Source organism: Apodemus sylvaticus, chromosome 14 (genome assembly GCF_947179515.1).
Source record: "Apodemus sylvaticus chromosome 14, mApoSyl1.1, whole genome shotgun sequence".
In the NCBI taxonomy this organism is placed as follows: Eukaryota; Metazoa; Chordata; class Mammalia; order Rodentia; family Muridae; genus Apodemus; species Apodemus sylvaticus.
In genome coordinates this window covers 69,028,089-69,055,602 of record NC_067485.1, presented here as the reverse complement: position 1 = coordinate 69,055,602, position 27,514 = coordinate 69,028,089, and the positions used below count along the sequence as shown (strand labels likewise).

The window sequence follows — 27,514 nt, the reverse complement described above, 5'->3', positions numbered from 1 at the left end:
TCCCAACTCTCACAGCTGTTTCTTCTCCGGCGTGTTTTCACTCAATAAATGTACACAGGATCCTCTGGGCAGCCTTTGGCTTCTAGTGAGGACCCATGGAGAAAGTTCAACACATCTCCATTGGTTAGATGAAAATATCTGTGGTTTCTATTTATATGTGCCAATGACAGCACACAATATCTAAGAAATGTGACTTGCATATCATATAAGTGACGGTGAAAAAAATCTCACGTTATTTTTATCAATTAGTATCTATAGTTTTGTAATTGACTCTCCCCTCATGTGGTCTGGGCTTTTCTCCACTATGCCGTACCGATATCTGAGTTATCTTTAAACCCCCCACGACCAGTCTGCTTTTCATTTACACAATTTAGAAGTTTATTTCTCTCAATTTGCATTGTCCTCCCATTGAAGATGAGGTCTAGTTGGATTGTAATTACATATTCAAATGACTGAGGGACTGGGAAATACCTGCACTGCCCTTCACTGCCGGCCAGCAAAGCACAGACAGCCCTGAGGGAAGGCCCTGAGGGAAGGCCCTGACTCCTCATCTCCCACCTAAGGGTGGCAGTGAGGTGGCATAAGGAGTGGATTCACAGGGGATAGCAATCCACAGGATATTGGGAAACTTTCTGCTGAGGGCTTACTAGCTGGAGAGCTCACAGGAGCTACAACCTGACTCATACTCCTGTTTGGGATGAAGGAGGCAAACATATCCCCATAGGTTAAATTAGGGAGGTTTGTTTATTCAAGCAACAACAACAACAACAACAACAACAGCAACAATACCTTAGCATGCAAAGGAAAAAGTAGACCTCAAAAATATATACTTTGAAAAGTAAAGTTCGGAGTCGCCATCCCTGAAGTGGTATATATGATCTGTTTGATTTCATGTGATCTGAGTTTGTTACACACAGCCTTGGCTGTTTGCATATTAGATGCACATGCAAAGAAACAAACACTGACAGACCAGACAAGGGCAGTGGGTGTCTTTATCATTCTGTCACTGAAACCCTTGAGACACAGTCGCTCACTGAGCCTAGCAAGGCTGGCAGCTAGCAAGACTCCCATTCTCTCTTTACCCTCTAGCCCTAGGGGTGCACGTGTATGAGGGGACCCTCCCAGTTCTGATGTGAAAGATTTGAACTCAGATCCTCACACTTGTACAGTGAGTTCTCTTGGCCCCCAAACCATCTTCCTCATCCCACCACATTTAATTTTTACATCTACACATTCTTGTCCAATTTTACAGGTGAGGAAACTAAGGTTAAGACTTTTTTTCTCACTCTTACATAGCTATAAATTAGGGAAGTCACATTTACAGCTGGCCACTCCATCTTCAGCCTAGGAGAACGCCAATTCTTAGAATCTTCTATCACCAAGCATAACTGTGATAAGGAGGTTTTGACTCTCACCACAACAAGAAGATTCCATTCCTATCTTAAGATACCCACAGTATTTTGTAAGAATCTTTTTCCAGCTTCGAAGTCCAAATACACACAACACTGCAAACGCCCGTAGGAAGTAGAATCTCACTTGTCAAAGAAGTCAAATGTCAAAGTGTGAGGCTGTCAAAGGTCATCTGAACAGGATGGCCTGAATATCATCACTGTTGACATGTGCTTATCCAACTTTACTAAGATAATATTTGGTTGACATTTTTTCAAAAAATAATGGAGTGTCATCTAGTCTTACCAAACATCTGCTCTACATAGTCATAAGCATATAAAAATAGACCTTCATAGGTAGCTCTGTTAGAAGAATTAAAGAATAATATTCAAATGGATATAGTCTATATTTATCTTTGCATGTCTAGCATGCTTGGGACTCTTAATGATCAATAGTTATGGTTGCAAAATGGGAATGGCTATGTGGCCTTGTAATCTCAGCACTAGGTGGGAAGGGTAGAGAGACAGGAGGATTACTGATTCTTGCTGGCTGTCAGTCTAACTCTAGGTTCAGTGAAAGACCCTGCCTCAAGGGAATAGGGCAGAGAGTAATAGAGAAGGTCCCTCAATGCCCTCCTCTGACTTCCGTGAATATATGGTCACTTGCACTGGCACACACATGCACACCTACACACACCCTTGCCCATGACACATGCATATGTGCACCCTTATGCTTATATTTGCAAAATGTTACTATTGCAATTGGCCCAATGTTTGCTCAGTGCTGGCATCTCTCCCCCCAAAGATAGAGAGACAGAGTGTCCCTACTCAAATACATAACATATTGAACTTGAATTATTGGGACAATTGGCCCTACCATTTCTCTCTGTCAACAGAAGCCAGGTTGTATTAAGAAAACTAGAATTCTTGCTGCTATTTATGAATTGATACAACATGTCCCGGGGGTGGGGTGGGGCTGGGTAATAATAGGCTGCTCAGAAAGGCTGTGCAGCAGGCAGTAAGGACAATTGAAAACAACAGTGTTAGAGTGCTAAGCCCACTGGTGTTGCAATGAGAGGCAGTGTTCATTTCAATACCTAGAAAATTAAACTCATTGTAACCTGGTCAGTAATTTCACTTGCCACCACTGTTGGTAAGCACCAGTTTTATTTGTTTTTCAACTGGTAACAACTTCTAGAAGTAGGTCTGGTCCAAACCTGGAATTTTAAATCTGTCTTTGTATTATTTTTCTTCATAAATTCTGCAGATGAGTAGGTTGAGGAAGTAAAGGTTTTAGGTCTTGTTTTTGACTGGCTTAGAGTGGAACCGTGAAGAATGTGTCTGTGTGAATGCTCATGTGTGCCTCTGGGCTTCCCGAGTGGAGGAATTCCCTGTTAGATGAATCTGCCCTCACTTCCTCCTTGATGGGGGTGAAACCTATATGTGTATCATGTCGGTCAGTTTTGATTTTGGAACCAGCTCATGCTCTGGAAGTAATCAGGGAACTGGAGGTGCCTGTTTATGAAACTACAGAAAAGTCTGGGCATTTTCTTCTGGCAAAGGACATAATTAAGACCAAATGATTATAAAATGTCTAAAGACTAATGCTATTTCTCTCATAAAATATATACTTTTCAAGTTCATAAGTGCATTATTCAACAACATTTAAAATTTTTTGTGAGTGTATTCTATTCTATTCTATTTTAAAAAGCTGTATTTTTCTCCTAAGAGGCTCTGCCAGAGCCTGACAAATACAGAGGCGGATGCTCACAGCCAACCATTGGGCTGAGCATGGGGTCCTCAATGGAGGAGTTGGAGAAAGGACTGAAGAATCTGAAGGGGTTTGCAAACCATAGGAAGAATAACAATATCAACCAAACAGACCCTCCAGAGCTCCCAGGGACTAAACCACCAACCAAAGAATACACATGGAGGGATCCATGTCCTTCAGCCATATATGTAGCAGAGGATGGCCTTGTAGGGCAGCAGTGGGAGGGAGAGGCCCTTGGTCCTGTGAAGTCTTGATGCCCCAGTGTAGGGAAATGCCATGGCAGAGAAGCATGAGTGGGTGGGTTGGTGAGCACTCTCATAGAAGCAGGGGATGGGGAGATAGGATAGAAGGTTTCCAGAGGGGAAACCAGGAAAGGGGATAACATTTGAAATGTAAATAAATAAAATAGCCAATAAAAAAAACCAAAAAAACCCCCCAGAATTTTCAAGATACAAGTATTTCATGAATTTTGGAACTTTTACATTTGATGGTTTTCCTAAAGAAAGTCAAGATAAGGGATCTGGGGAGACAGCTCAGTGGGTAGAAACACTTGCTTTGCCAGCATGAAGCTACAAGTTCAAATTCTCAACACCCATGTGAAACAGAAGAAAAAAAACCTGGGCATGTCTGTGTATGCACTTCAGCAGTGTGGGGTGGATCAGATGGATCCTGAGGGCTCCCAGCCTAGGGAAAGCAGGAAGCTTCTGGTTCACTGAAAGTTCCTATCTCAAGGCAGTAAGGCAGAGAGTGATAAAGAAGGTCTCTGATATCTTATCTGGCTTCCACAGGAACACACACACACATACACACACACACACACATCTACCACTACCATTGCCACAATATAAAGGCGAGAAAGAGAGATCGACAGTGAGACATACACACACACACACACACACACACACACACACACACACACACACACACACACAGAGAGAGAGAGAGAGAGAGAGAGAGAGAGAGAGAGAGAGAATCAAAACACAAAATGGATTATCTGTCCAGCGTGAAGGCTGTCTGTCATTTCTTTGGTGGACCTTAGCAATAGCTGCTTAGCTAAGAAGAGTCTCACTGTCTTCAGCAGGGCCTCTGGATGGTAATTCATGGGTTGTGGAATCTTACTGTGTCTGCCTTGTCCTCAGATTGGCACCTCACACAGCCTCTCACACAGTACCCATGTCCTCTGGCTCTGCACCCTGGATAAGCCCCACACTCCAAATACACTACACCCCACCCCTACTCCATATGATCCCTGGAAGGCCAAGTTTACAATGTTTCCAAATCATCACCTCTGCCACAGATCTGGAACTCTGCACTGTTTGCTGTTTTGAATGAATTTGAAATGGTCCCACCATGTAGCTGGATGCCAAAGTCTGCAAAGTGGAAGCCATTTAAAAAAAAAAATCCACCCTCTCCTTACCCTGTGCATACACAACAGTTACTCACCTACAAAGATGCTCTTCATCTCCCTGCATCCTCATGACCATCCCATCCCAACCAAGATCAAGATCACTCTCATCACTGAACCCCAGCATACAGCTCCCCACCTATCCAGTCCCCACGCCGAAGCTAGGGTAAAACATAGAGTGTCCTTTTCCCATCACTGGGGAGGATATGCAAAATGGCTTCTCAGTGTGCCTCCATCTTTTCTCTCTGCCTCTTGCCCTGTGGTTGGTCACTGACTCTGGATGCCTCTGAGCTGTTCAAAGCAGTCATGTGTTGTCGACATAGTTTCCCTCCTTGCCTCCCCTGCATGGTCGTCTGGTACTCAGCCTTCATATGAGGTCAGCTTGGATAGAGAGGAGCAGCCACCACGTGGCAATGAGCTTTGCTTTACCCCTTACATCATCCCTGGCCTTTGCTGTAAGCTTTGACTATAATTCTAAGATTGGGAGGGCAGTGACTTGTCTGCAGTGTGGAGTCCATAGCACAGCAGAACATTACTATTTGACAGAATGAAGCATCTTACTTATCTTTCTGCTAAGCCTCTAAACTAAAACAGCCAACATGAAAAGAAGGCTGAGACAAACAGTATTTCATCTCGAGCAATATTTTCCCCTTAGATTGTGTTTCTCGTGTCTTACTGTCATTATTGTTCTCTGTGGTCATTTTTGTTTTATTGGCTTGATAGGCTTGCCATACTGGATGCTTCTGGGGATGCCTGCATAGTCTAGAAGTCGACTCTTGTCTGTTTTGGACAATGTCACCCTTTGTTTCAGTCTATCCAAGTTCTTCCCAGAGGACTCTAGACTGACATGAGTTGCAGACCTCAAGTGCATTCACGTGAAGAATGTCATCATCTCTGGAGCTGGGAGAGAAACAGTGCATCCTGTGTACAGAGAGCTCTGGTCTGGAGAGACAGGGCAACAAGGAAAAGGGGAGAGAGGATGGGGTGGGAGAGGGGAGGTGATGAGAAGACAGGGAAGAAGAAGGGAAGGGAGAGAGAGTAAGAGGAGAGAGAGAGGAGGGTGAGATGCAAAAAAAGGGTGGAGAGTGGAGAAGAGAGGGGAGGAGAAAATGCAGGGGGAGGGAGGTGAAGAAAGGGGATGAGAGAAGAGGGAAGTTAGGAGAGTGAGAGGAGGGAGAGAGGCCATTGGGGGAGGGGAGATGAAAGACATGGGATAGAGGAAGAAAGTGGAGAGGAGAGAACAGAAGGGAGGGGAGGAGAAATGAGGGCGGGACTGAGGAGGAAGCAGAGGAGAGTAAAGGGAGGAGGCTGACAGGGCCTGGTGAGCTCCGCCTGCCTTTGTATTGTCTTGAGATAGCTTTCATTTTAAAATTAATTATGTATGTATGTATTTGTGTATGTGTTTGCACATGCATGTGTGAGAGGGATAGCACACATGTAGGGGTCAGAGGGCAACTTGAGATAATCCTTTAACCTCTTTTAAATATTTAAAATTTTTAAAATACACTTTAACTTTATACTGTGACAGTATATTTTAAATGAAATGAAACTTGGTAGAATATCATTTTGACTACACAGGTAATTTCCAATAATTGTAGACCAACTGAAAACTGAAATATTTTCCAGTGAGCCCTCCTCACTCAGTTCTTCCAGATGAGACTGTAGCCTGTGGTACATTCATACCTTACATTGGTAGCAACAACACAAGAATGATCTGGAATAAAAGAGCCACTGCTTAGCTTGATATCCTTGTCAGGAGAAAGGAGTAGGGGAGCTTAGACAAAAACGTTCTTGCCAACAAAGGCTCTGAAGCATGGTTTGGAAAGTAGAGTTCTGGGCTCAAAACCCAAATCCCTCAGCATCTTCCAGCATTGACAAATCTAAGTATCCAAGGGATGCCATCCCTTCAGCTTTTACAGGCAGGCTCAGTAAGGACCTGGAATACCTGGTTAAGTTTTAAAACCTGAATCTAAATCCTATTACCCTACAAGTCTTCCCAGGTATGACATGAAGACCAACCATACTGCACTTTGAGAATGTGCGAAGAGACACAGGGAAGACCCTGGCTCATTCTACTCCTCCTTCCGTGCTCTGCTCAATTGGAAGGAACACAATCTGATAGCAAAGTTGTTTCTCATGTTACCCTCATTTGGCCCTAGCTCAGCCTTCACAGGAAGTGGTGCACTGGCTGTTTGATTGATGCATCCTCTTCTTCTTTGCCCTGTAGAAAGCTCAGGCGTTCTGCCCGTTGAGTTCCCTATTACTACCTGTGGGGAAAGGATGTTTATGACACACATAATGAATAGCCATAATTCTCTAAATAAACTGAAATCCCAGCATGTGAGTTGGATTTCATTAATCACCTTGACACACTTAGAATAGTAACAACTAAAAAATCTAATTAATCAAAACTAGAATATATTATGTAGTAGACCCTTCTCCCCCATCAAAATATTGATCATTATTGATTAGCATTGTATAGCTTAAGAGAACAGATTTAACTAAGGCTTTTTGGTATTGCCACAGGTAGCATTAGCACATAGCATAATCCTACTGTGGAAAGTTTCTGGAAAATTTATAATACATTGTGTTACCTTGTTTTGCCTAATTACAGAGAAGAAAATGAAAGCCAGACAATGGGAATTAAGAATGTATTCTTGTACTATCAGCCTACCGAACCATTTCCCAAACCAAGCCCCATGTACAGATGGAAAATTCCCAATTAAGAAAAGAATGGTGAGAAGAGACAGGTTTTAATAAGTACAGCTGTCCATCAACTATAAATGGTTTCTAAGATTTATTAAAACAATCTTTTAAAAACCAGCATAAAAGTCACCAATGAACCACAAAACCAAGAAGTCCAATGCTCTCTGCTAAATGTTCTTATTACCAAGCTAATCCTTTAGGACAAACCCATATGTTTACGTGGCATCTGCAAGTGTAGGTCACCACGACACACCCTCACTATGAAAAAGGCAACCAAGAAGAGCTCATGTTTCCTATCATGAACCATTTCTTTCTTTTTCTACTTTAAAATAGTCACACCATCTTTGAAATGGTCAGGAATATGGTTGGAAAATACACTCTGAAAACATGCAACTTGCAACAAAAATATGGAGGTTATATTCTGATTAAGAGTGACCCTGAGCTTAAAAGGGAATAACAGGTTAAACTGAATTACTTTAGAGAGGTGGCCGAAGCCAGTGGAATGTCAGTGGAGACCACATGACTTTGGGTTTTCAACGCAAACTTGGGTTGCAGAGTTGACAAGCTTTATGCCCAAGGCAGCTTTGAAAGTCATCTTGCCTTTCTAACAGTGTCTCTTGACTATAAAGGAACTGTTTGTTTTGTCTTAAATGCTTATGAAAGTCACTCTGGAATCATACCAGAAAAGCCTGTGCCATGTTAAACTTGACCTTCATTTTTTTAATGAGAGAAACGCTTTCGCATAATGTGTTTTCCAGAGACGGGGTTCTTGCCAGGAAGCAAGTACTCATGTGGGAAAAGACAGAGAACCTTACCTGGGTAATCATTCTTGTCTATGTCTGCGTCTCCTCTTAGAGAAAAGCCAAATCCAGAAGGGATGGTCTGGGACCCCCATATTCCTTGCAGAACTTGGGAAGGCTTGCTGTGTAAGCCTTTTGGGTTTCCATTGTAAATGAGGACTTTACCTTGTTGATCCTTGCCTCCAAAGGGCACACCGATAGCGATGTCTACAGAGACACAAAATCAGATTTGAAAAGAAAGAAAGAAAAAAAGAAAGAAAGAAGATTTTAGAAAAAAATTAAGTACATTCCAAAAGCAATGCCACAAAGACCAAATGGCTCGTTCTATTCCCCAGAGTTTCTGGAGCACTGTAGCAACACGGAAGAATGTCATGCCTTACCCTTGCACAGTGAGTGTGTACTGAGCGTGTACTAGGTACTCACTGGCAAGGACAGGGAGACACTCAGAGGCCCTGGTGTTTAGAAAGTTTGTTGTTGGGGAGACTTTGAATAGAGACACAATTAAGGAAATGTTGAAAGGAAAAATGGTGCCGTAAATTTTTTTTTTTAAACACTGGCATTTTAGTATAAATGGAGCATCATTTTATACTATGTAGTCAGACAAGTTGTCACTTGAAACTAAAATCTGAGGTCACAAAGGAATTAATCCTGTGCCATTTTAAAGGAAGAGCTCTTCTACCCTTTCAGGAGAAGTAGCTAACTTAGGAAGATCCAGAGGTGGAAGGAGCATAGCCAATTTGAGAGCCAGAGAAAGCAGAGGACTGTACACGTGGGACCTCAACGATGAGAGGCATAGCTAGGCCCTACCATATATTAGGAGGCTGGTGGGCCAGGTAAGATACTGTTGTGGGAGTTCCTTCTTTCAAAAAATAAAATCAAAAGCTCAATTCCCATGGATTGCTTTATTTAATTATTCCCTGATCTAATCAACTAGAAGAATCATATTTTATAATTAGGAGTACTAGGAAACCCAGAGACAGCCAACTATTGCTCAAATATAACATTTATCATCAGCCATGTGGATTATCAGGATTTCCTTGAGTACTAAATAGAAACTTTTGCAGTTTGAAGTTACCACATGGTAACATGAGTTTAACCAAATGAAGGGGGAGTCTCTTTTGTTGGTGAAATGACTCACTGCATGTTCCTATGTGGATAACACTGAGTGAATCAGGACTCAATTCTCTTTGAGAATTATATTATAGTGAGGAAATCATAGATTCACTTCTACTGGCCTGCCCAAGATAAATGGTCTAGCAGTTCTGAAGACAATAAACTTAGTAGAAAATAGAAACACGGTCATATGTTTGGTAGCAAGGAACACTTTCTCCACTCCGAGTCCTTAACTTTCCAGCTGTCCCAACTTTAAGCCCAGATAGCTTGACATTATTTTGCTTGTTTTGTATTCCAGAACACTAATGTCCAGAGTCTAAGAGATTCTTCTCTTAGCTTTAAAGAACATCAGAACCGGTTCAAGGGGAAAGACAAGTAGAAACTAGGATGAGAAAGGTAGCTGGCAGAACTCAGCAGCATGGATTCCCCAGGACGATCATTTTAGAAAGCAACAAGTCAAGTTACTTAATGGGGATCATGTCTTTTTCATCCTCCCAGAACATGGCCTCTAATAGGAACTTGGTTTTCTTCTTCCATTCTAGGGCCTGAGTCAAGAACCTTCCTCATGCTAAGCAGATGGCCTACTGCTGACCTATATTCCTGACCCAAGCATGGTTTACAGGACTCTAACAATGACTAGTTGCTGAGACTTTTTTCAAAGATATTTTGAGTCTGAAACACTTGGTATTAGTGCATGTGAATATCCATCTGATGGGAATCTGTCCTGTGCTAGTTTAATCTAGAAAATTCCTCTTATAGCTTCCTCTTTGAATGACAAACATAATGTGCTTTAGTTCTTCACTCACGTGTCCCGAAAATATGCAAATTTTGATGTGAGCATCAGCATTCTCTGAGACAGTGTCTAGGAAGCATCTATGGATTCCTTGCTTAAAGGACTGCATGCCCCAAATAAGGATTTAACACCATAATACAGCAAGCATGGGAAGGAACTTTAAAATGACATTTACTGACCAAGAATGGGTCAGCATAAGCATGCAAAACTACATGCTTGATAACCTACCAACATGTATTTATCTCCACTATATTCATATCACAACGAATACAGCTCTCAAATCACCAGTGAGAAATCACACAAGAAAATCTCCAATCAATATCTAAATTAATCAAAACATACAAACCTAAATTTGCTTGGAGATTTTTTTCAGAATTTATGGAGTCAACAATAATAACTGGGCTGCCACCATTAAGAATCTCTTAGATGGCCATAGCTTCCTTCTTGCAACAGCAGCATGCCTGAGGTACAAGCCAGTCCCACCCATTGCTCTAAATTACCATTGTATCCATCTTGGTTCAGGTCCCCCAAGTGGGCCACAGAGCTACCGAATCTCCCAAACATCTCCGTGCCTGTGAGGACCTGTGGGTCGTGGAAGAGGAGGGCGCTCGCTTGTAGGTACAGGTAGACCTGTCCCACTTCTCTAGGGTTACTTTCAAATTCTCGCTCCATAAAGAGAGGTGCCCCGACCAATATGTCATCCATGCTGTAGGGAACGGAGAGAGGGAACAGTCAACACCCTGGTAGACAAGGTTCTCTGGAGTATCTGTAACCAACCAGATGAGGACGTTTCTGTTGCTATGTTTCCTTTTCTGAGGGTCATTTTACAATCATCTGATTTCTTTCATAGCTTTGTTATGTCTACAAAGCAGAATGCTGAAGAAAATAAAACTTGTTAAATTATCACGTTGAACTTTCCAACTACGCTAGAAATGTCCAAGAAGCCGCAGACATTTTGTCCTTTCTGGCTTTTTAATGCATTTCCAGAAACTTGAGTCACACGTGGAAAACACATCAAACCTGAGCATGTTTTGGTACTTTGAGGACACAAGAGTTTGTGTGTAATTTATTGAGCTGACCCTGACTTATTATAATACTAAGATTTCAAATAATTTTTGTCCTGTCTGTCCTCCAGTTAAATAAAAGAGACCAGAGAAATAATTAATGCTGGCTGGAAAACAAATTTTTATTCCTGATGAAGTATGCAGTCGTTCTGTGTACATCATAGTAAGAATCTAATAACATTTTTAAGACTTAGATTTAGAGATGAGCCGTTATTACCATAAGGATAAAACCCCAAAGTCATTGGAAGTATCTTTGTCACAGAGGTAGATATCACAGAGTAGACAGACAGGATGGGAGAATTTTCTGTTTTGTCAGGAGACTTCTAAAGTATTTAGTTTTTATTTTCAAAAGTTTTAAGAAAATTCCTACTAACAAAAATAGATACTTTGACCTCTACTAAAGACCAGTGCTCAAGTATGTCTGAAGATAAGCGTCCTGGCAAATGCAGTAGTGGGAAAGTTGAGTTCACCTTTGACCTTACTCTACGCACATTAATACTGAGGCTTGCCAAGTGATCTAATTCCCTGAATGCTTTCATTCATGTAATTTAATGATACATTGCTATGAGGTTACTATTAACACTAGACTATCAATACAGCAGGAATATTAATACTGTATATTAATTGTGTGATAAAATCAAAGCTTTGATATGTTATTATTAATAGAGAAAATATATTCATATACAACATATTTATAATGTAATTTTAAAAGTAAGGATGGCGTAGAAAGCTACTGAGAACCAGACCCTTTATTCTTTCTCTCGCCTCCCTTTTCTTTACTGTTCCATGCTCTTTTCTCCATTCCATTTCCCTCTCTTCCCTCTCTTCCTCACCCCACCTCATTCCCTCTCCTTCTTTCTCTTTCTCTTTTCTTTTTGGACAAGATCTCCTACGTAGCCCAAGCTGGTCTTGAGCTCATGATCTCAGCCTCCCAAATGTTGGAGTCACAGATGTGTGCCACCATGCTCGGCTGTAGAGCCAAGATGTTTCCAGGAGCTCTACGTGGTATGAATGATTCACTACACTGATTCCATTGCCGGGCCTGTCCCTGAACTCAGAGCTTAACCTACAGTCTACCCAGGCTCCTTTTCTTCTGATGGTTTGTCTTGTCCAACTTCGATGTGATAGTTTTTGTTGCACCTTATTATATTTTATTTTTTGCTATATTTTTTGAATGAACAACTGAATAAATGAAAAGCTAGTTATTAGGATAAAGGTTAACAACAGAATTGTTGTTTATACTTGCTGGAAGAGGAAAAACCAGTTTTCTCCAACAGAGTGAGCCTGGGTATAAACACTCCAAAACAGGCCTCAGATAGCTGAGTAACATATAATGAACTCCATGGCTCTCTCTCTTTGTGTGTGTGTGTGTGTGTGTGTGTGTGTATGTGTGTGTGTGTGTGTGTGTGCGCGTGCGTGTGCATGCGTGCGTGCGTGCGTGCGTGTGGTTTTTTTTGGTTAAGTTTGGTGTGTTTTTTTCCTTTATTTTTGGTGTGGTTTTATTTTGTTTTGGTTTTGGAGAGTTTTGTTGTATTGGGGTTTGTTTTCTCTAAGAAAGAACTTAAAATTGAATAGGTAGGGAAGTGCAGAGGATCTGGAAGGACTTGGCAGAGGGGAGAGATATGATCAAAATGTATTTAAAATTTAAAATTGTTTTAAATAATAAAGATATAATAAAAAGAAAAATATATTGTATATACCTGCTAGGTTTAAGACTTGTGCCAGTCATCTAAAGAATACAGTTTTGGATACTAGGTCAAGCCAAAACTTGGAAATGATATACTTTCAACTTATCACTCATGTGGCTGGAAACAAGGCAGCATAAAAAAATAAAATCAGGATCCAAATCAGTGCTGAGACTAGAGACAGAGGAAGGCTGGAGCTTGGGAGGAATGCAGGGACAGCACTGATCACATGTGGGACTGTGCTGGTGGACCTAGAAGGAAGCTCACCGTGTTGTGAGCTAAGGCAGGTACCTAAGAGAAGACTCAGAGAGCACTGAATGGCCCAGTGAGCTCCAGCATCTGAGCATTGTAGCACAGTTAATTAGAAAGATAAAATGTATTAGTAATTCAAAAATTGAACAGTAACCATATATATCAATGTCATATACTGTAGTGTTATTATATGTAATATTTAGAATACTATAAGTTATTTTATACTTGTTATATTTATATAACATATAGTAAGAACGCTAAGCCAAAACCTATTAAAATCGGGTACAAGATCTGAATTAGATACCTTCTCAAAGACGATGCAAGCATATTGGAAGACATCCAACATCACACGTCTTTAGGAACTGAAAATTTAAATAATGAGGTCCTACTGTAAATCACTTAGAACAGCTAAACACCAAATGGCATTACGTTAGTGTGGGTAAAGCGACATGCACATCAACACAGACACTGAAGCAGCCTGGCAGGTCCTTAGAGAACTGCACCTACGCTCACCACACCTGAACACTCATCACACATGAACTCACACATGCACACCCTTCAGTGTCCTGAGTGAGCTTGGAACTTCAGCCCACAGGAAAAGCTGCGTGCAGACATTTGAAGCATAACTGCCTAAACTTGGAGGCCACCAAGATGCCTTCAAAGACTGTGTTGTGTCCTCTAGTGGAATGTTCCTCAGCCATGAATAGAAATTAGCACAAAGGCACAGGAAGATACTACGGAGGAAATGGCACATATTACTGACTGAAAGAAGCCAACCTGGAAAGGCATATGCTGCATAATTCCAACTATGTGACATGCAGGAAAAGGCAAACCCATGGAAACCAGGTAGAACCGTGATTTCAGGGATAGGGAACGGGGAAGGCGGAAGGAGGAAGATAGCTGAGATTTGTAAGGTGCTATAATGAAATCTGTGGGTAACACTGTGCCGATGGATACACGTAGACATCACATGGCAAGAGATATAGAACCTTATAGGACAGAGTGAATTCTTGCTGTCAATAGCTTCCTCCTATGTTAAAACTATGTTACACTGATGCAAGATGTTAAGGGCAGGAGGAGAAGAAGGAGGAGGAAGAGAAAGAGGAGGAGGAGGAGGAAGAGGAGGAGGAAGAGGAGGAGGAAGAGGAGGGGGAGGAGGAAGAAGAGGAGAATGAGGAGGAGGAGAATGAGGAGGAGGAGAAGGAGGAGGAGGAAGAGGAGGAGGAGAATGAGGAGGAGGAAGAGGAGGAGGAGGAAGAGGAGGAGGAAGAGGAGGAGGAGAATGAGGAGGAGGAAGAGGAGGAGGAAGAGGAGGAGGAAGAGGAGGGGGAGGAGGAAGAAGAGGAGAATGAGGAGGAGGAGAATGAGGAGGAGGAGAAGGAGGAGGAGGAAGAGGAGGAGGAGTGAGGAAGAAGACTGGCAATGTTGCACTTCCTGATCCATCTGTAAACCTAAACAGGAAATAGATTAAAACTATTTTGACAAACAAACTTCCTTGAAGAAGTAAGTCGAATCCAGATGGAATGAGGAAAATGGTAATTTTGGAATAATAGCGATGTAGACCTATCACTGCCATAAGCAGGTATAGCCTGGGGAAGAGCTGTATTTCTTAACACGCGGACGGTAATTGACTACTTCATTGAATGCCATTGGAAACATCTCTCCCTGCCCCCTCTTGCCTGCGTTGACACTCCCTGTACAGTAAGCAGCAATTAACAAATGGTAGAAGTGTTAAAGAGCGCTTGCTTGGGCTGGCTGGGGAGGAGACTACCCAATATGTTAACATTATACCGATGTAAATATAGAAAAAAATTAGTGTCCAAAGAGCAAAGTTTATGTTTCCTTCTTTCTCGCTCCGCAAGAGCCACAAACAAGTAGAAAGTAACTCAGGAATGGTTAGAGCCTAGAAATACTTTTAGAGCAGGCTACCCCGGTAGTAGATACAACATCTGAAGATGCTTGCAGCTGCTCGCAGTGTGGGAGGGGCAGAGGCCAAGGGATGGAGTTTAGGGTTGTGACTTTTACTTTTGTTTAAAATTCCAAAACCTAAGAAGGATTTCTAAATGCATTTTTTCTCTCTCCCTCTCAACTTCCTTCCATCTTCCCATCTCTCTCCTTTATCTCTTTCATTCTTCCTTTTCAGGCAGGGTCTAATTATGTAGCCCAAGTTGACCTGAAATTCAGCAATCTTCTGGCTTAGTCTCCCAAGTGCTGGGACTACAGGCTCACATCTAACTTAAAATGTTCGAAAATACATGTCAAAAATGATTTTTAAAAACATCCCACTATCTTCCTCTATGACCTGGGATACATCTCAAACTGGCAAAAGCCTTTGGTGTTAAGGACTATTGGTAATAAACTATGTGTGCTTTTAAAGATCAGGTCTGCCAGATAGCCAGCACTGACCTTGGATTCAGGGTCCTCCTGCCCCAGACTCCAGAAAATTGTAATTATAAGAGTATGCCACCATAGCTGCATAAATCCCTTTTTTGTATGAGTGTCCAATTCAAGTTGAAAATTTTTAAAATAGTGACTAGCATAGGTAACTTTTGTTGACTGCTTGATCAGTAATGGCATATGATAGGCTGAAGAATTTATACACACATATATATGTATGTATATTAATATTTTTACATATGTTCAAATGGTTTTATTTATACAGCAATTATGAAGAAAGTATGTTCAAGATGCATTTTCACTAAACCTATTTCCCTTGTCGGTGATATGGGTGAGATTTAACTTTCCCTGGAAAGGCATTTTGTGGAGTAGGACACACGCATCAGCTTCATTTTATCTGGAAGGCCGTACGTTTGAGTGCGATCTAAGCATCTCTCTGACACATATAGGCTTCTTTTCTCTCCAATTTGTGCCTAAATCCACTCTGATGACCTAATATAATGGTCAGTGCCTCACCCTTCACAGGACATGTGGAACAGGACAACAGTTACTATTTGTGACAGTGAGAGAACCCACCAATGATCACATCAGACAGGAAGAACCAGAACGTGATTCCTGGAGATGAATGATATTAATAAGTTAATTCAATATAGGAACTCTATATCGTTTTCTCCAGGAGTAAAATGTGCATGCTAATGGTTTTACTACTACAGGAATCCCGAACAGTGGACTGCAGAGCTGATATCTAGGCAACCTAACTGGTTTATGATAGGTACCAAAGGTAACTTAGCTTACACACTTAAATTACACTTTCACATTAGTGAACTGAATCTAACTTACAACCATGTTATGTTTTATTTTTCGTGATTTTTCTAATTTATTCATAACAACATCTCCTATGTGAATAAAAAATTGGACTGAATCTCACTTAAATTTTAGGTGCTAAAAGCTACTTTTTTCAAAAAACTTCTCCCCAAAGTGTTCTTGATTTTGTTGATGGCTAAAGACTGATGAAATGTGTTTTCTTTTGTCCTATGCAAGGTTATGAACAACGGGTGTGGAAACGTCCATGGTTTCAATTTTAATTCTGTCAGTTTCTGAAATAGAATAAATAATAACTGCATAATCAATGACTATACTGAAAAATTGAAACAGAGTCTTTTGTATAGAAATATAACAAAAACTACTATTTCTATTTGCTGTTTCAAAACCCCTAAAAAGTTTACATAGATAAATAAGTTCATAATATAAACTGCATGAAGAAACCAAAACTAAAGTTAATTCTATTTTATTCTTAGTCTGTATAAACCATGATTTCAAAACCATGACAGACTTGATAATATTCCATACCAGCTAGTGTGTGCATAACTGCATAGTCTAAATGTTTGGAATCCATTTATAATACCAGTAGAATTTTTTCTAAATAAAAGTATTAAGATGTAGTGATGAATGTTTGTAAGCCCAGAATAGGAAGCCTGAGACAGGAAGACCATGATTTCAAGGCTAGCTGGGGTTACATGGCAAAAATCCGTCTCAAAATACACACACACACACATACCTACATACATACATACATACATACATACATTCATACATATATAAATAAATACACACACATATGCTTATGGTAAAATCAACACCAACCATCGCCTTACTTTATCATTTGGCTTAATACCACCATGTTTTCTTTCCTGGTGTTTAAATTTGGGTAAGGACTTTGATTCTGTTGCACAGCAGATAAACATGCACGCTGTCAAACAATCTTCATTTGCAGTCTCACACGTGGTACTTAATAATCTTTTGGTGTGGAAGAAGTCTGTTTCTGACAAAAGAGAGAGAGAGAGAGACAGAGACAGAGATAGAGAGACAGAGAAAGAGAGAGAGAGAGAGAGTCAGAGACAGAGAAACACAGAGAGAGAGAGACAGAGAGAAGACAGAGACAGACAGAGACAAAGAGAGAGACACACAAAGACACATATAGAGAGACAAAGACTGTCAATGTGGGGGTGCGGTCTTAGATGGGTGTGGCCCTTCTAAACATTAGCCATCACCTAAGTGATTTCTTAGCTATCCGAGTAAACCTTATAAACTACCACCATGATCTTGATTTTGCTCGAGCTGTCCAGCTCTATCATGGATCTGTCTTTGGTCAATTCCATTTGCTTCCAGAATATGTTTTATTTATTATAGGCCCTTGAATCTCACTATACCTAAGTGATTTAAAACAGCAAGTTATTAGCACACTGAAAATCTGTGGGCCCTTTATCTGGAAGAAAGTATGGGGTTCATGAATCCATTCTTTAATAGAAAAGATTATTAATTTCAAAAAATCATTAAATTAAAAAAGAAGTAGTGTGCACAGCAATTTTGAAAAACACTGCGAAGGACAGATCTTCCACTTGAACAGTTCCTGAGTTTGTTGTTACCAAGTTGTTTGGATCAGCAAAAAACCAAAGAAGCAATCTCTCTTTTGCATGGTAAAAATGTGTACTGTAAATATTGCTGTCATGTAAATGAGGATGTTTTCAGGAAAGGGAGTCTTCCGGAGCAAGCTGTGAACTCTGGGAAAAGTCACAGGACTATAAATGGGAGTGGCCTGAAGGAAGGCTCTTGGGGATAGGGTGGGCCTGATGGAGTGCCGCTCCTCCGTACTAAAGCATATGTGGTCAGATGCCTGTACAAGAAAGAAATATGGCTAGACACACCCGACCACTTTCTGTGGAATTGATTTCACTGCAGAGTGGGGTCCCTGAATCTGGATTCCATGCCATGTTTGGGCTTCATGTTTTTCTTTAGCTTAGTTAGTTTTTTCCTGAAGTTCTAAGAGGGTTTTGTAATAATTACAGTCCATCAAGTTGGGAATCTTCACCGGTGATCCTAATGTTATCTTTCTCTTTGCAACTAAGAGCATTGGAGATGAATGCTATTATTCCATTTAAAATTTAAAATTAACAGCTTGCAGGATAAAATCAGCGCTCAGCAAGTCTTTCAAACTATTATCCAGTGTGTACAAGTGCTTCAGCTTCCAGACCACTGTCCTGCTTTCTCTGGGGAATAACCTGACAGACAGTGCACCGGGGAGAATGGCCTCCTTTTGAATCTCCTGCAGTGCACAGGTCCATGCCTGCCTGGGGTGCAGATTCCTTCCATCCTCCCTGCAATGTTGTATGGCCACGTCTATTAAATGCAGTGGGGTCTGCCCATCATCCCTCTTCAAACCCCTTTGCTGTTTCTAGAATATTTGAGAAACTCTCACCTCTGGGAATTTGTTCTCTCACTGAGTGGGGACCCCCTTCTACCTACAGCTTTGGCCGTATTTTGCTGTTATTTTTCTCGTGCTGTTATCTTTCACATTTCAAGATAGCATCCCTCCCAATATGTCATCTCTGTCTCTCTACAAATTAGTCAACAGAGTTCATTTTATAGATCAGTCTTAGATTCAAAGTAACTTTGGACAGAAGGTACAGAGGTCTGTTTTGCCCTCCGGCAGGTAGTTTTTCCTACCACCGTGTCTCCTGTCATAGATGAGCATCTATTAAACAGTAAACCAATATTCGGCAATAATTATCCAAGTGTCTCATTTACCTGGCTCTCACTCCTGCTGTTTTATGAGATTCAGCAAATACGCAAAGACTGTATCTCACAATGGTTCGGTTGGCTGATAAATCCTCTGAGCCCTAGTCCTTCCTCCCTCCCTCCCAGGATCTTGGGTAAACACTGATGTTTTCCCTATTCACATAGTTTTCTGTTTTCCCAAATAGGCATTGGAATATATAGCACATATCTTTTTCAGAATTTCCCAGATTCCCTTCCTCCCTTCCTCCCTCTCCTTCCCCTCCCTCTTGCTCTCTTCCTCTTTCTCCTCTTTTACAATTCTCCTTTTGTTGAACATCCTTTTTTTTCCCTCTCCAACAAAATGAGAATTGTAAAAGCATTTTCCAGGATGTAAGAAAGTACTCATATCTTTCCATTTATATGCCATACCATGATAATAAATATACCTTCAGTTTTCTAAGTATGAGAGAGAAATAACCTATTGATGTTCCATCTGGTCATCAATATAGTATGATGATTGGCTCTGATCATACAATATAGTAAGGATACTTCAGATACACAAAAAGATGTCATCTCCGTGAGAGCAGAGGTCTAACTGCCTCATTCACCTCATACAGTGATGTGGGTGCATGAGAATAATGCCTTCCATAGGAGATTCGCCAATGGCATTTGTTAGATGGATGATCAGTACATCTCAACTTAAAGACTTTTCTTCCTCCTCCTCTCCCTCCTCTTTCCCTCCTCTTCCCACTCCTCCTCTTTTTCCTCCCTCTTCTTCCTTCCTTGGCCTTTCCGTCCCTTGCTATACACTCTGCTCTGCCCTATATACTCTACTGTAGACTTGAACTCATGATGCCCCATTTTAATCTCAGAAAGGCTTGTTCCAGACACGCTCTCACTGCTGCACTTGACTAACATTTTCTTAATACTTTGTCAAACTCTCCCTCCAGTGCCTGAATAAAACAAAGGATGTGTATAATCATTTACTTTGGATACAATTACTTCCATACAACCACAATCCTGTAGTGGAGTTTAGTTCAAGCTCAACTGTAATTCCCTGCCAAGATTTGAAATAATTTAATTTTTCATGTTCTTTTGGAATTGTACTGATGGGTTGGCAAAGCAATATAAGAAGGAAAAAATTCATAGTTGTGTAAAACATTTTGTAATTGTATCACACAGAGGGAGAGCCTCTAGGCACAAAGAGAAATAGACAAGCAAGCTCCTCCCTGGCTTTGGTGTTTGAATGGCAAATGGCTATTTCTTGAATAACATCAGAGTAAAACCAAATAAAAACTGTCCTCTTTTTAGAAGTGGCAGATGTGGAAACTCTCAGCAAGACATAAAATAAGATGACAGAATTCTTTATTACATGCATCCTCTTGTCCTGAACCAAAAGTTAAAACAAGAGAGCCTCTATCTTGTTCAGGAAGTACAAAAGGATGTGGTCTATGAAGGAAATATATAACATCTTTTATGGATGGACATAATATACAGCAAGGGAGGAAGTACTTATAAACTTACCCATCATTGTTAACATCTGATACCACAACAGTATATCCGAAATAAGATGCCATCTGCAATACAATAATAGATTTTGTGCTCAGGAAGCCAAGTTTATAGTCACATCTTAATTATTCATGAGAAATGACTCTCACTGTGGTACATTTTTGCATTTGAATTCATAGACCCCCAGACCTTGTTCCAAATGTTCAAGTCATTTAGTCTAACCTCTGACCTAATGAATAATTCCCTTCATAATAATCCTGACATCTGCTGGTACCTTCTCTGGATACATTAGGCCCATTCAGTTGGTGGACAAGACTATTAGGGGGCGCTCTGCTACTTGTAGTCTTTCTATGACATCTAGTCTTTAGCATACTTAATTCAGCCATTTTGAACCCTACAGAATCAAGTCAGATTCACCACATGTGGAGGACTTCCAGGCCACTTGCAGATGCTACGCTGTCGAGCTCTGAGATTCCACATGGCATCCTCCAAGAACAGACGGTACTCATAAGCACAGTGACAAAAAAGTAAAGTGGGAATTGCGCTATCTAGTTTGGTTTCTATGTTATTAAATCACAATATGATTTTAATTTTAGGGAAATCCACAACTCATCAAGTTTCAGTGAGATCATATTTAATAAGACTTCCAAGTCTTTTCAGTGAGTGTAAATACTATACAGTAATCTCCCACAGTTTTCCCTCAGAGTTGTTTCAAAATAGTTTTATAATTTGTTTCAGTTTGGATCATCATTTCACCTTACTAATGTTGTTCTCTCTCTCTCTCTCTCTCTCTCTCTCTCTCTCTCTGTGTGTGTGTGTGTGTGTGTGTGTGTCTCCATCTTCACAGGTATGTACAGGTGTATGTGTGAATACAACTGTGTGAGGCCAAAGATCAGCATCTTCCTCAGATTTTCCTTACTATAAATTTTTGCGACAGAGACTCTTACTGAATCTGGAGTTTACTAATCTGGATATATTCGGAAGTATTTCTTTGCAACATTTTCTTTTCTCTGGCTCTGGCTCCAAAGCATTGGGGTTACAGGTATTTACCTTTGTACCTGCCCCTCCCCCAACAGGTACTGCAAATCAGGTGCTCAAGTTTGCTTCACAAGCCCCTGCTCAAAGGCTCTAGCCCCCACCTCTGTTTCTTTAGTCTGCAATCTGATCCTTCAGCTGACTTAACCTCTAATCATCCATCCACTAATTCAATCAAAGTATAGTCCGCTAGAAACTATGTTTCTGGGAAGGCAGACTTCAGCCTGCCTTGAGCTCTTTCCTGTAGTGACACTTTTGGAATTTTGGTTTCTTTAGAAAACACAGATGTATTGTAAGAATACGCTTTCATTTTAACCCCATGTGTGGAGGTACGGAGCTGCCTCATAGCAGCTGATTATGATTTGCCTGGTGCTCCAACAGAGGTGTGGTTTCACCAGCTGCAGATAGTTTCTGTGACTGCTTGATGTTTGGAATTCTTGAACTTTTCAGAGGGTGTGTACTCGCTAGAGTCCCATAGGTGGGTTGAGTGGTTGCTGGTTACTGGGGGTGGGGGGGAGGCTGGTTACAGTTCGTTAGTAGTTACGATTAAAGAACAACAACAAAATAGATCCAGATTTCTCTCTCTCTTTCTCTCACCTATCTAGTAATAGGGGGTGATAAATATATATATAGGGGTTGTGTAAAGGGTGGGAAAAAGGAGAGCCCACAAAATAGCTAAGGCAAGCTATACTCTCCTTTCTACAATTCCTGAGCAATGTATGGATCAGGGTAGACTCCATTATGACACAAAATCCCTCCAGATGGGCGATTCAAACCTAACCAACTACCTGCCTTCACTATCACTTCACTATCATTTATCCCTACCACCCAGCAAAGTACCAGAAGAGGTATGAAAATTTAAAAATTGTTAAAAATTTCACAGCAACAGGTACTTGGGCCCAAACTCAAATTTTTGCACAAGATATGAAAGGCTCTTTCTGATCATTCAAAAACCTTGCTAACTGATTCTCAGGACATTGTTTTCCTGGAGATCAGGGTTACCTTCAGTGCTGGAAACAAAAAGTGAAATGTTTCACCAGGTCACAATTACCATAGTGAGACAAATAAGGACTAGGGGTTAATTTAGGGTACAGCACATACCTAATGTGTGCAAGGGCCTGTGCTTCATCCTTAGTGCCACAAATGGAAAATAAAGGAGCTTAATGCAGCTTGCTAGGGTCAGCTTCACGGTGTGCACTTGACTTTACACATGTGTGTGGCAAAAAGAAAGCCCTTAAAACCAGAGAGTTCTAGACTAACACTCATGGGTGGTACCACGGATTTACCCTCAATTCTGACTTATTTCTTGCTTGCTTATAGCCATGGCAGTCCTCAGGAGCCTCTGATTTGTCCAGCTGGCTCCTGTGGTTCCTGCACACTCTCTACCGCTGGCTTTGTGTTACGCACTTCTGCTGGGAGGATGTCAGCTTTTGCACTACCTCCACCACATAATATGATTCTGTTTTATTTTCTTCAAATCACTGATTTCCACTTGAAGTGGAATCAACTGTGTCATTCTGCTTCTTCTACACACAGCAGTTTGAGGGCTGGGATTGCTTAGGTACGCCATTGTACCCAGTGTTCATTACTTCCTGAATAAATGAATACATGATATGAACACTGGTTGTTTTGTATTTAAATGTCTGGCCCTTAGGCTGTGTATAATGGTGTGATTCTGTAATCTCAGAACTAGGGAGGGTGAAGCAGGAAGACTATCACGAGTTCAAGGCTAACCTAAACTATACAGTGAGTTCCAGGAGAGTTTGACTGAGACAAATGCGTCAAGACAACAACAACCAAAAAGTCTTTACCTGCTCACCAGTAAAATTTTGAATGAAGGTCATATCTGTGGAATTAATGATGGAGACCTGAAATTACACAAGTGAGACAGCGTATCATTCAACAGAATCGGGTAATGTTCAATCATGGCAATTTAAATTATTTAAAATTCTTATGAAGTATAATAGTTGGTTAGCCTCCAAGCAGGATCTTAGCATGAAGTGTAATAGTTGGTTATAGTATAATAGCTTCCAAGCATGATCTTAGCAAAAGGCAACTGAACTTTTTAAACAAAGAGCATGCTGATGATTCTAGAAGAAGAAATAATTGAATGCCAAGATATGGACAAAAATTGGCATATGGCCTGTTATTTTGTCTGATCAGATTTGTTTATAACTATTAGGAAGCTGATAAATGGCTCTTTGGAAAATAAGCTTTTTAAGTCCTATCCACATAGAAAAAAGTCTTCTTTAATTCTCTTTAGTCAAATACAAACCGGAAAAATGTGTATATTGTCTAGATTGTATTTTATTTTAATTTACTTTTTCAGATAGGGATTCATACATCTGAAGCTGACCTGGTACTTCCTGTGTAGCCTAGGTTGCCTTCATACGCTGGATTCTTCTGAGCTCATCAGCGTCTTGAGTGGTAGGGGAGTATTAGCATCATGCTCATGTTCAATACTCATGTGGCCACATGGCTATGCTCATGTGGGCGCAGTTGGACATGTGTCCATGTGTATGTGGAACAGAGCTCAACATCAAGTGCCTTCCTCAGGAGGCCTCTACTGGTATCTTTAAGACAGGGTCTCTTTGGCTGGAGGCTTGCCAGTTGAGCTAAGCAGGCTAGGCAGCAAGTTCCAGGGGTCAGCCTGTCTCTCCCTTCCTAATGCTGGGAATCCCATGTCTGACTTTTTCCACACCAAGTCTGAGAATCAAATATACGTTCTTGTGCTTGCATAATAAACTCTTAACTGACTGACTGTTCTCCCTCACTCCATAGCCCTTTTGTGTCGTCTCTTTGTGAATGGCTTTTTTCTAACTTTGTAGTAACCAGTTATGATAAGATTAAATATTATCCACCTCAAACCTGACATTTTGGAATGACAACTTGTTTTAAAGTACCTTTGTTAGAGAAATGAGTTAGGGGCCTAGAGATAACCTCATTTTTTAGGTATCCTCTAAATTCAGTGGCATGTGCCTTTGCAAAGGAGAAAATACACATATAGATGGAATTTTGTGTGTGTTTTTGATAATTAAGACTTTGCACATTTTGGTTTCACTGGGATCCTAGAAACCATGCCATTAATATGCTTGTATTTGTTACCCTTTGGGTTGAGTAGAAAAACAGCCCACTACTGTAGCAGGAAATATTTAGTAAGGACATTTAAAATGACCTAAAGTCACATGGGGGAAAACACTTCAGTGCACCTAGAATGTGTCTGGAATACATCTTGATACTCACATATCCAAAGTTCTGTGCTCCTCTTGGAATCCCAGCAACCAATTCTAGAGATAAGAAGAAGAGTCACTTAGAGGGGAAATGTGTGTGTGTGTGTGTGTGTGTGTGTGTGTGTGTGTGTGTTCATGTGTATGGGGTACACATGGATGCAGGTGTCAAAAAGGCTGGAGCAGAACCTTGGGTGTTTTTTCCTCAGGAGACATACACCTTGGATTTTTTGAGACAGGGTCTCTCCTGGGATTTAGTGCTTATAAAATTATCTCAGCTCTTCTGGCTGGCCAGTGAGCCACAAAGATCTGCCTGTTTCTGCCTTCCCAGCCCAAGAATTATAAGCATAAGCCACCACAGTGTCTATTTTAGATGGGTCCTGAGGCTAGAACTCAGGTCCTTATGCTTCTATGAGTTGTACCTTACCAACTGAGCCATCTCTTCAGCTTCCAGTATATTTAAAGCTACTTAGCAGTCAGGTGCTAAATATGGTGGTACCTTGTAAGTAAATAAAGTAGAGGGTAAAGATGCCACCTTATAAATGGTAATGCAGAGGGTAAAGATGGTGCCTTGTAAATGCTGATGCTCTGGGTATAGATGGCCCTTGTAAATGGTAATGCAGAGTGTTACAAGCTGGAAGTCAGGGTTTGCAGTTGCATTCTGCCTGATGTTTCTTTACAGATGATAGAAAACAAACAAGCAAAAGTCACACTTCGAGCTGTTTCAATGTGCATACTAGACAGCATGCATCTCTGCCCTTCAGAACATCCTCCTGTCTTTGCAGGTATGCATGTGATTTAAAGTTAAGCCTTTCCCTGAGGCTTTGGTGACATCTGCTCTGAGGACATCTTTTATACCACCACAAAGGTCTCGTTGGAGTTTCAATTATCATGAAGGCCATCTGTGGACCAATCAGCACAGACCAAGGATTCCATATTAAGAATCCACATCTAGAGTTCATAAACTTATTTTTCTTCTCATTCTTTTTGTCATGTTATCATTTATTTATTTATTTATTTATTTATTTATTTATTTATATGTGTGTATGCATTTGCGTGTATGTGTTTGTGTGTGTGTGTGTGTGTTTGCATGTGGGTATAGGAGGTTTGTGTGTGCCCATGAGTATATTTGTGGAGGACAAAGATTGATATAGTCTTCTATCATTTTCCACTTTAGTTTGTGGAGACAGGATTTCTTACTGAACTTAGAGCTTACTATTCAATTTAGACTTTGGTCACTGAGCCTCAAGGAGTCCTATCTCTGCCTTCAGGTCCTTGCTGCTGCCCCAGGCTTTTTACATGGTTGCCAAGGACCAGAACTCAGGTCTTTACTCTTGTGCAGCAATATTTTGTTCATTGAGTCATCTCTCTAGGCCCTCAAATTCTTTTTTATCCAGCTCCCCAACTTTCCTATCGATAATGAGCGTGGATGGCCATAGATTCTCAATGATCTATGAACTGTTTGAGATGATTTTGACAGTGACATTACCACCATCGGTAACATGACAGCAGGCAGAAACATCAGTAATTTTCACTGGATTGCAGAAATATCTAGAAAATGCATTTAGACTTTGTGTGTTGAGGATTTGTAAAATAAAGGCACTGTCAAAGGTATCTCAAACAGTTCATTAGACCATTGAGAATCTATGGCCATCCACGATTTGAAATTAAGGAGAATCTGTTTACTTCTGCATTCTCAGTACTTAACAGATCCTGGCACATAGTAGGTACACGAAAAGTCTGTAACAAAAGAATAGGTGGCCAACACATTAGAAGAGCTGGAAAATGAGATGACACAGGAACTTACAGAAGGGCAATGCTAAATAAGGAATTGAGAACATGGTGTTTGACATCTGACCTAAAAAGTTAAATACTGGGCTGGAGAGATGGCTCAGTGGTTAAGAGCACTGACTGCTCTTCCGGAGGTCCTGAGTTCAAATCCCAGCAACCACATGGTGGCTCACAACCATCCATAATGTGATTTGATGCCCTCTTCTAAGGTGTCTGAAGACAGCCACAATGTACTTACATATAATAAATAAATAAATCTTAAAAAAAAAAGTTAAATACTGTGGGAAGACAGACAGACACAGAACTAGAAGTTTGAAAACAGGATAAACAATGAAGTCTGTCTATGAGAAGAGGGAGTAGTTTATTATGTTATTTGGGGTTGGGCATGTCTAATGGAGAAAGGGGAACAGTGTTGGCATGTTGGGGTGACATCAGGTGGAGGAGGACACCTGGGAAGTGCAATGCTATAAATTAGAATGAAAAATCTTTACTTTTTTTCACTTTGACCTATTATGCAAGTATGGCTACTGTCCAAGTCATTTAATCATCTGTATAGTTTTCATTTATAATCCCAGGCAACTTTCCTCATTTTCAATCACTTAATTAGATTTTATAGGAATAGGAATTGATTCTGTTTATTTGTTTGTTTGTGTTTTTTGAGGCAGGGTTTTTCTGTGTAGCCTTGGCTACCCAGGAACTCACTCTGTAGACCAGGCTGTGAAAATTATTCTAATGGAATTTTTGGAAATAAAATGCTGTGAGAATGTGTATATATTTTCTATAAAATATTATCACATAGATATATACATTTCATCTACATAAATCTTTGTGTAGAAAGAATCAATAATATCTACAATATGACTTATATGTGACTTAGCATTCCCCAAACTTTTAAAATGACTTAAGTTCATTGATGTCTCTAACCTTGCTGAGAGTCCCCAGTGAATTCTCCAGCAGTGACCGAATATCCTATATTAAAGAGAAAAAAAAAAAGAATGAATTGCATTTGATAAGGAGTAAATT

The 27,514-nt window shown here is 40.6% G+C and overlaps 1 protein-coding gene across 1 annotated transcript in view; it reads right to left on the bottom strand.

The window, feature by feature from the left end:
* Itga8 (integrin subunit alpha 8) overlaps window positions 1-27,514 on the bottom strand; it is a 197,443-nt gene that overhangs the window by 108,629 nt on the left and 61,300 nt on the right. The window contains exons 8-13 of the mRNA XM_052156913.1: window positions 27,416-27,460; window positions 24,717-24,760; window positions 23,285-23,341; window positions 20,454-20,506; window positions 10,477-10,682; window positions 8,086-8,277 (exon numbers count right to left, since the gene is read on the bottom strand). Coding sequence (XP_052012873.1) covers window positions 8,086-8,277; window positions 10,477-10,682; window positions 20,454-20,506; window positions 23,285-23,341; window positions 24,717-24,760; window positions 27,416-27,460 — 597 coding nt within the window. The remainder of the gene's footprint in view (window positions 1-8,085; window positions 8,278-10,476; window positions 10,683-20,453; window positions 20,507-23,284; window positions 23,342-24,716; window positions 24,761-27,415; window positions 27,461-27,514) is intronic.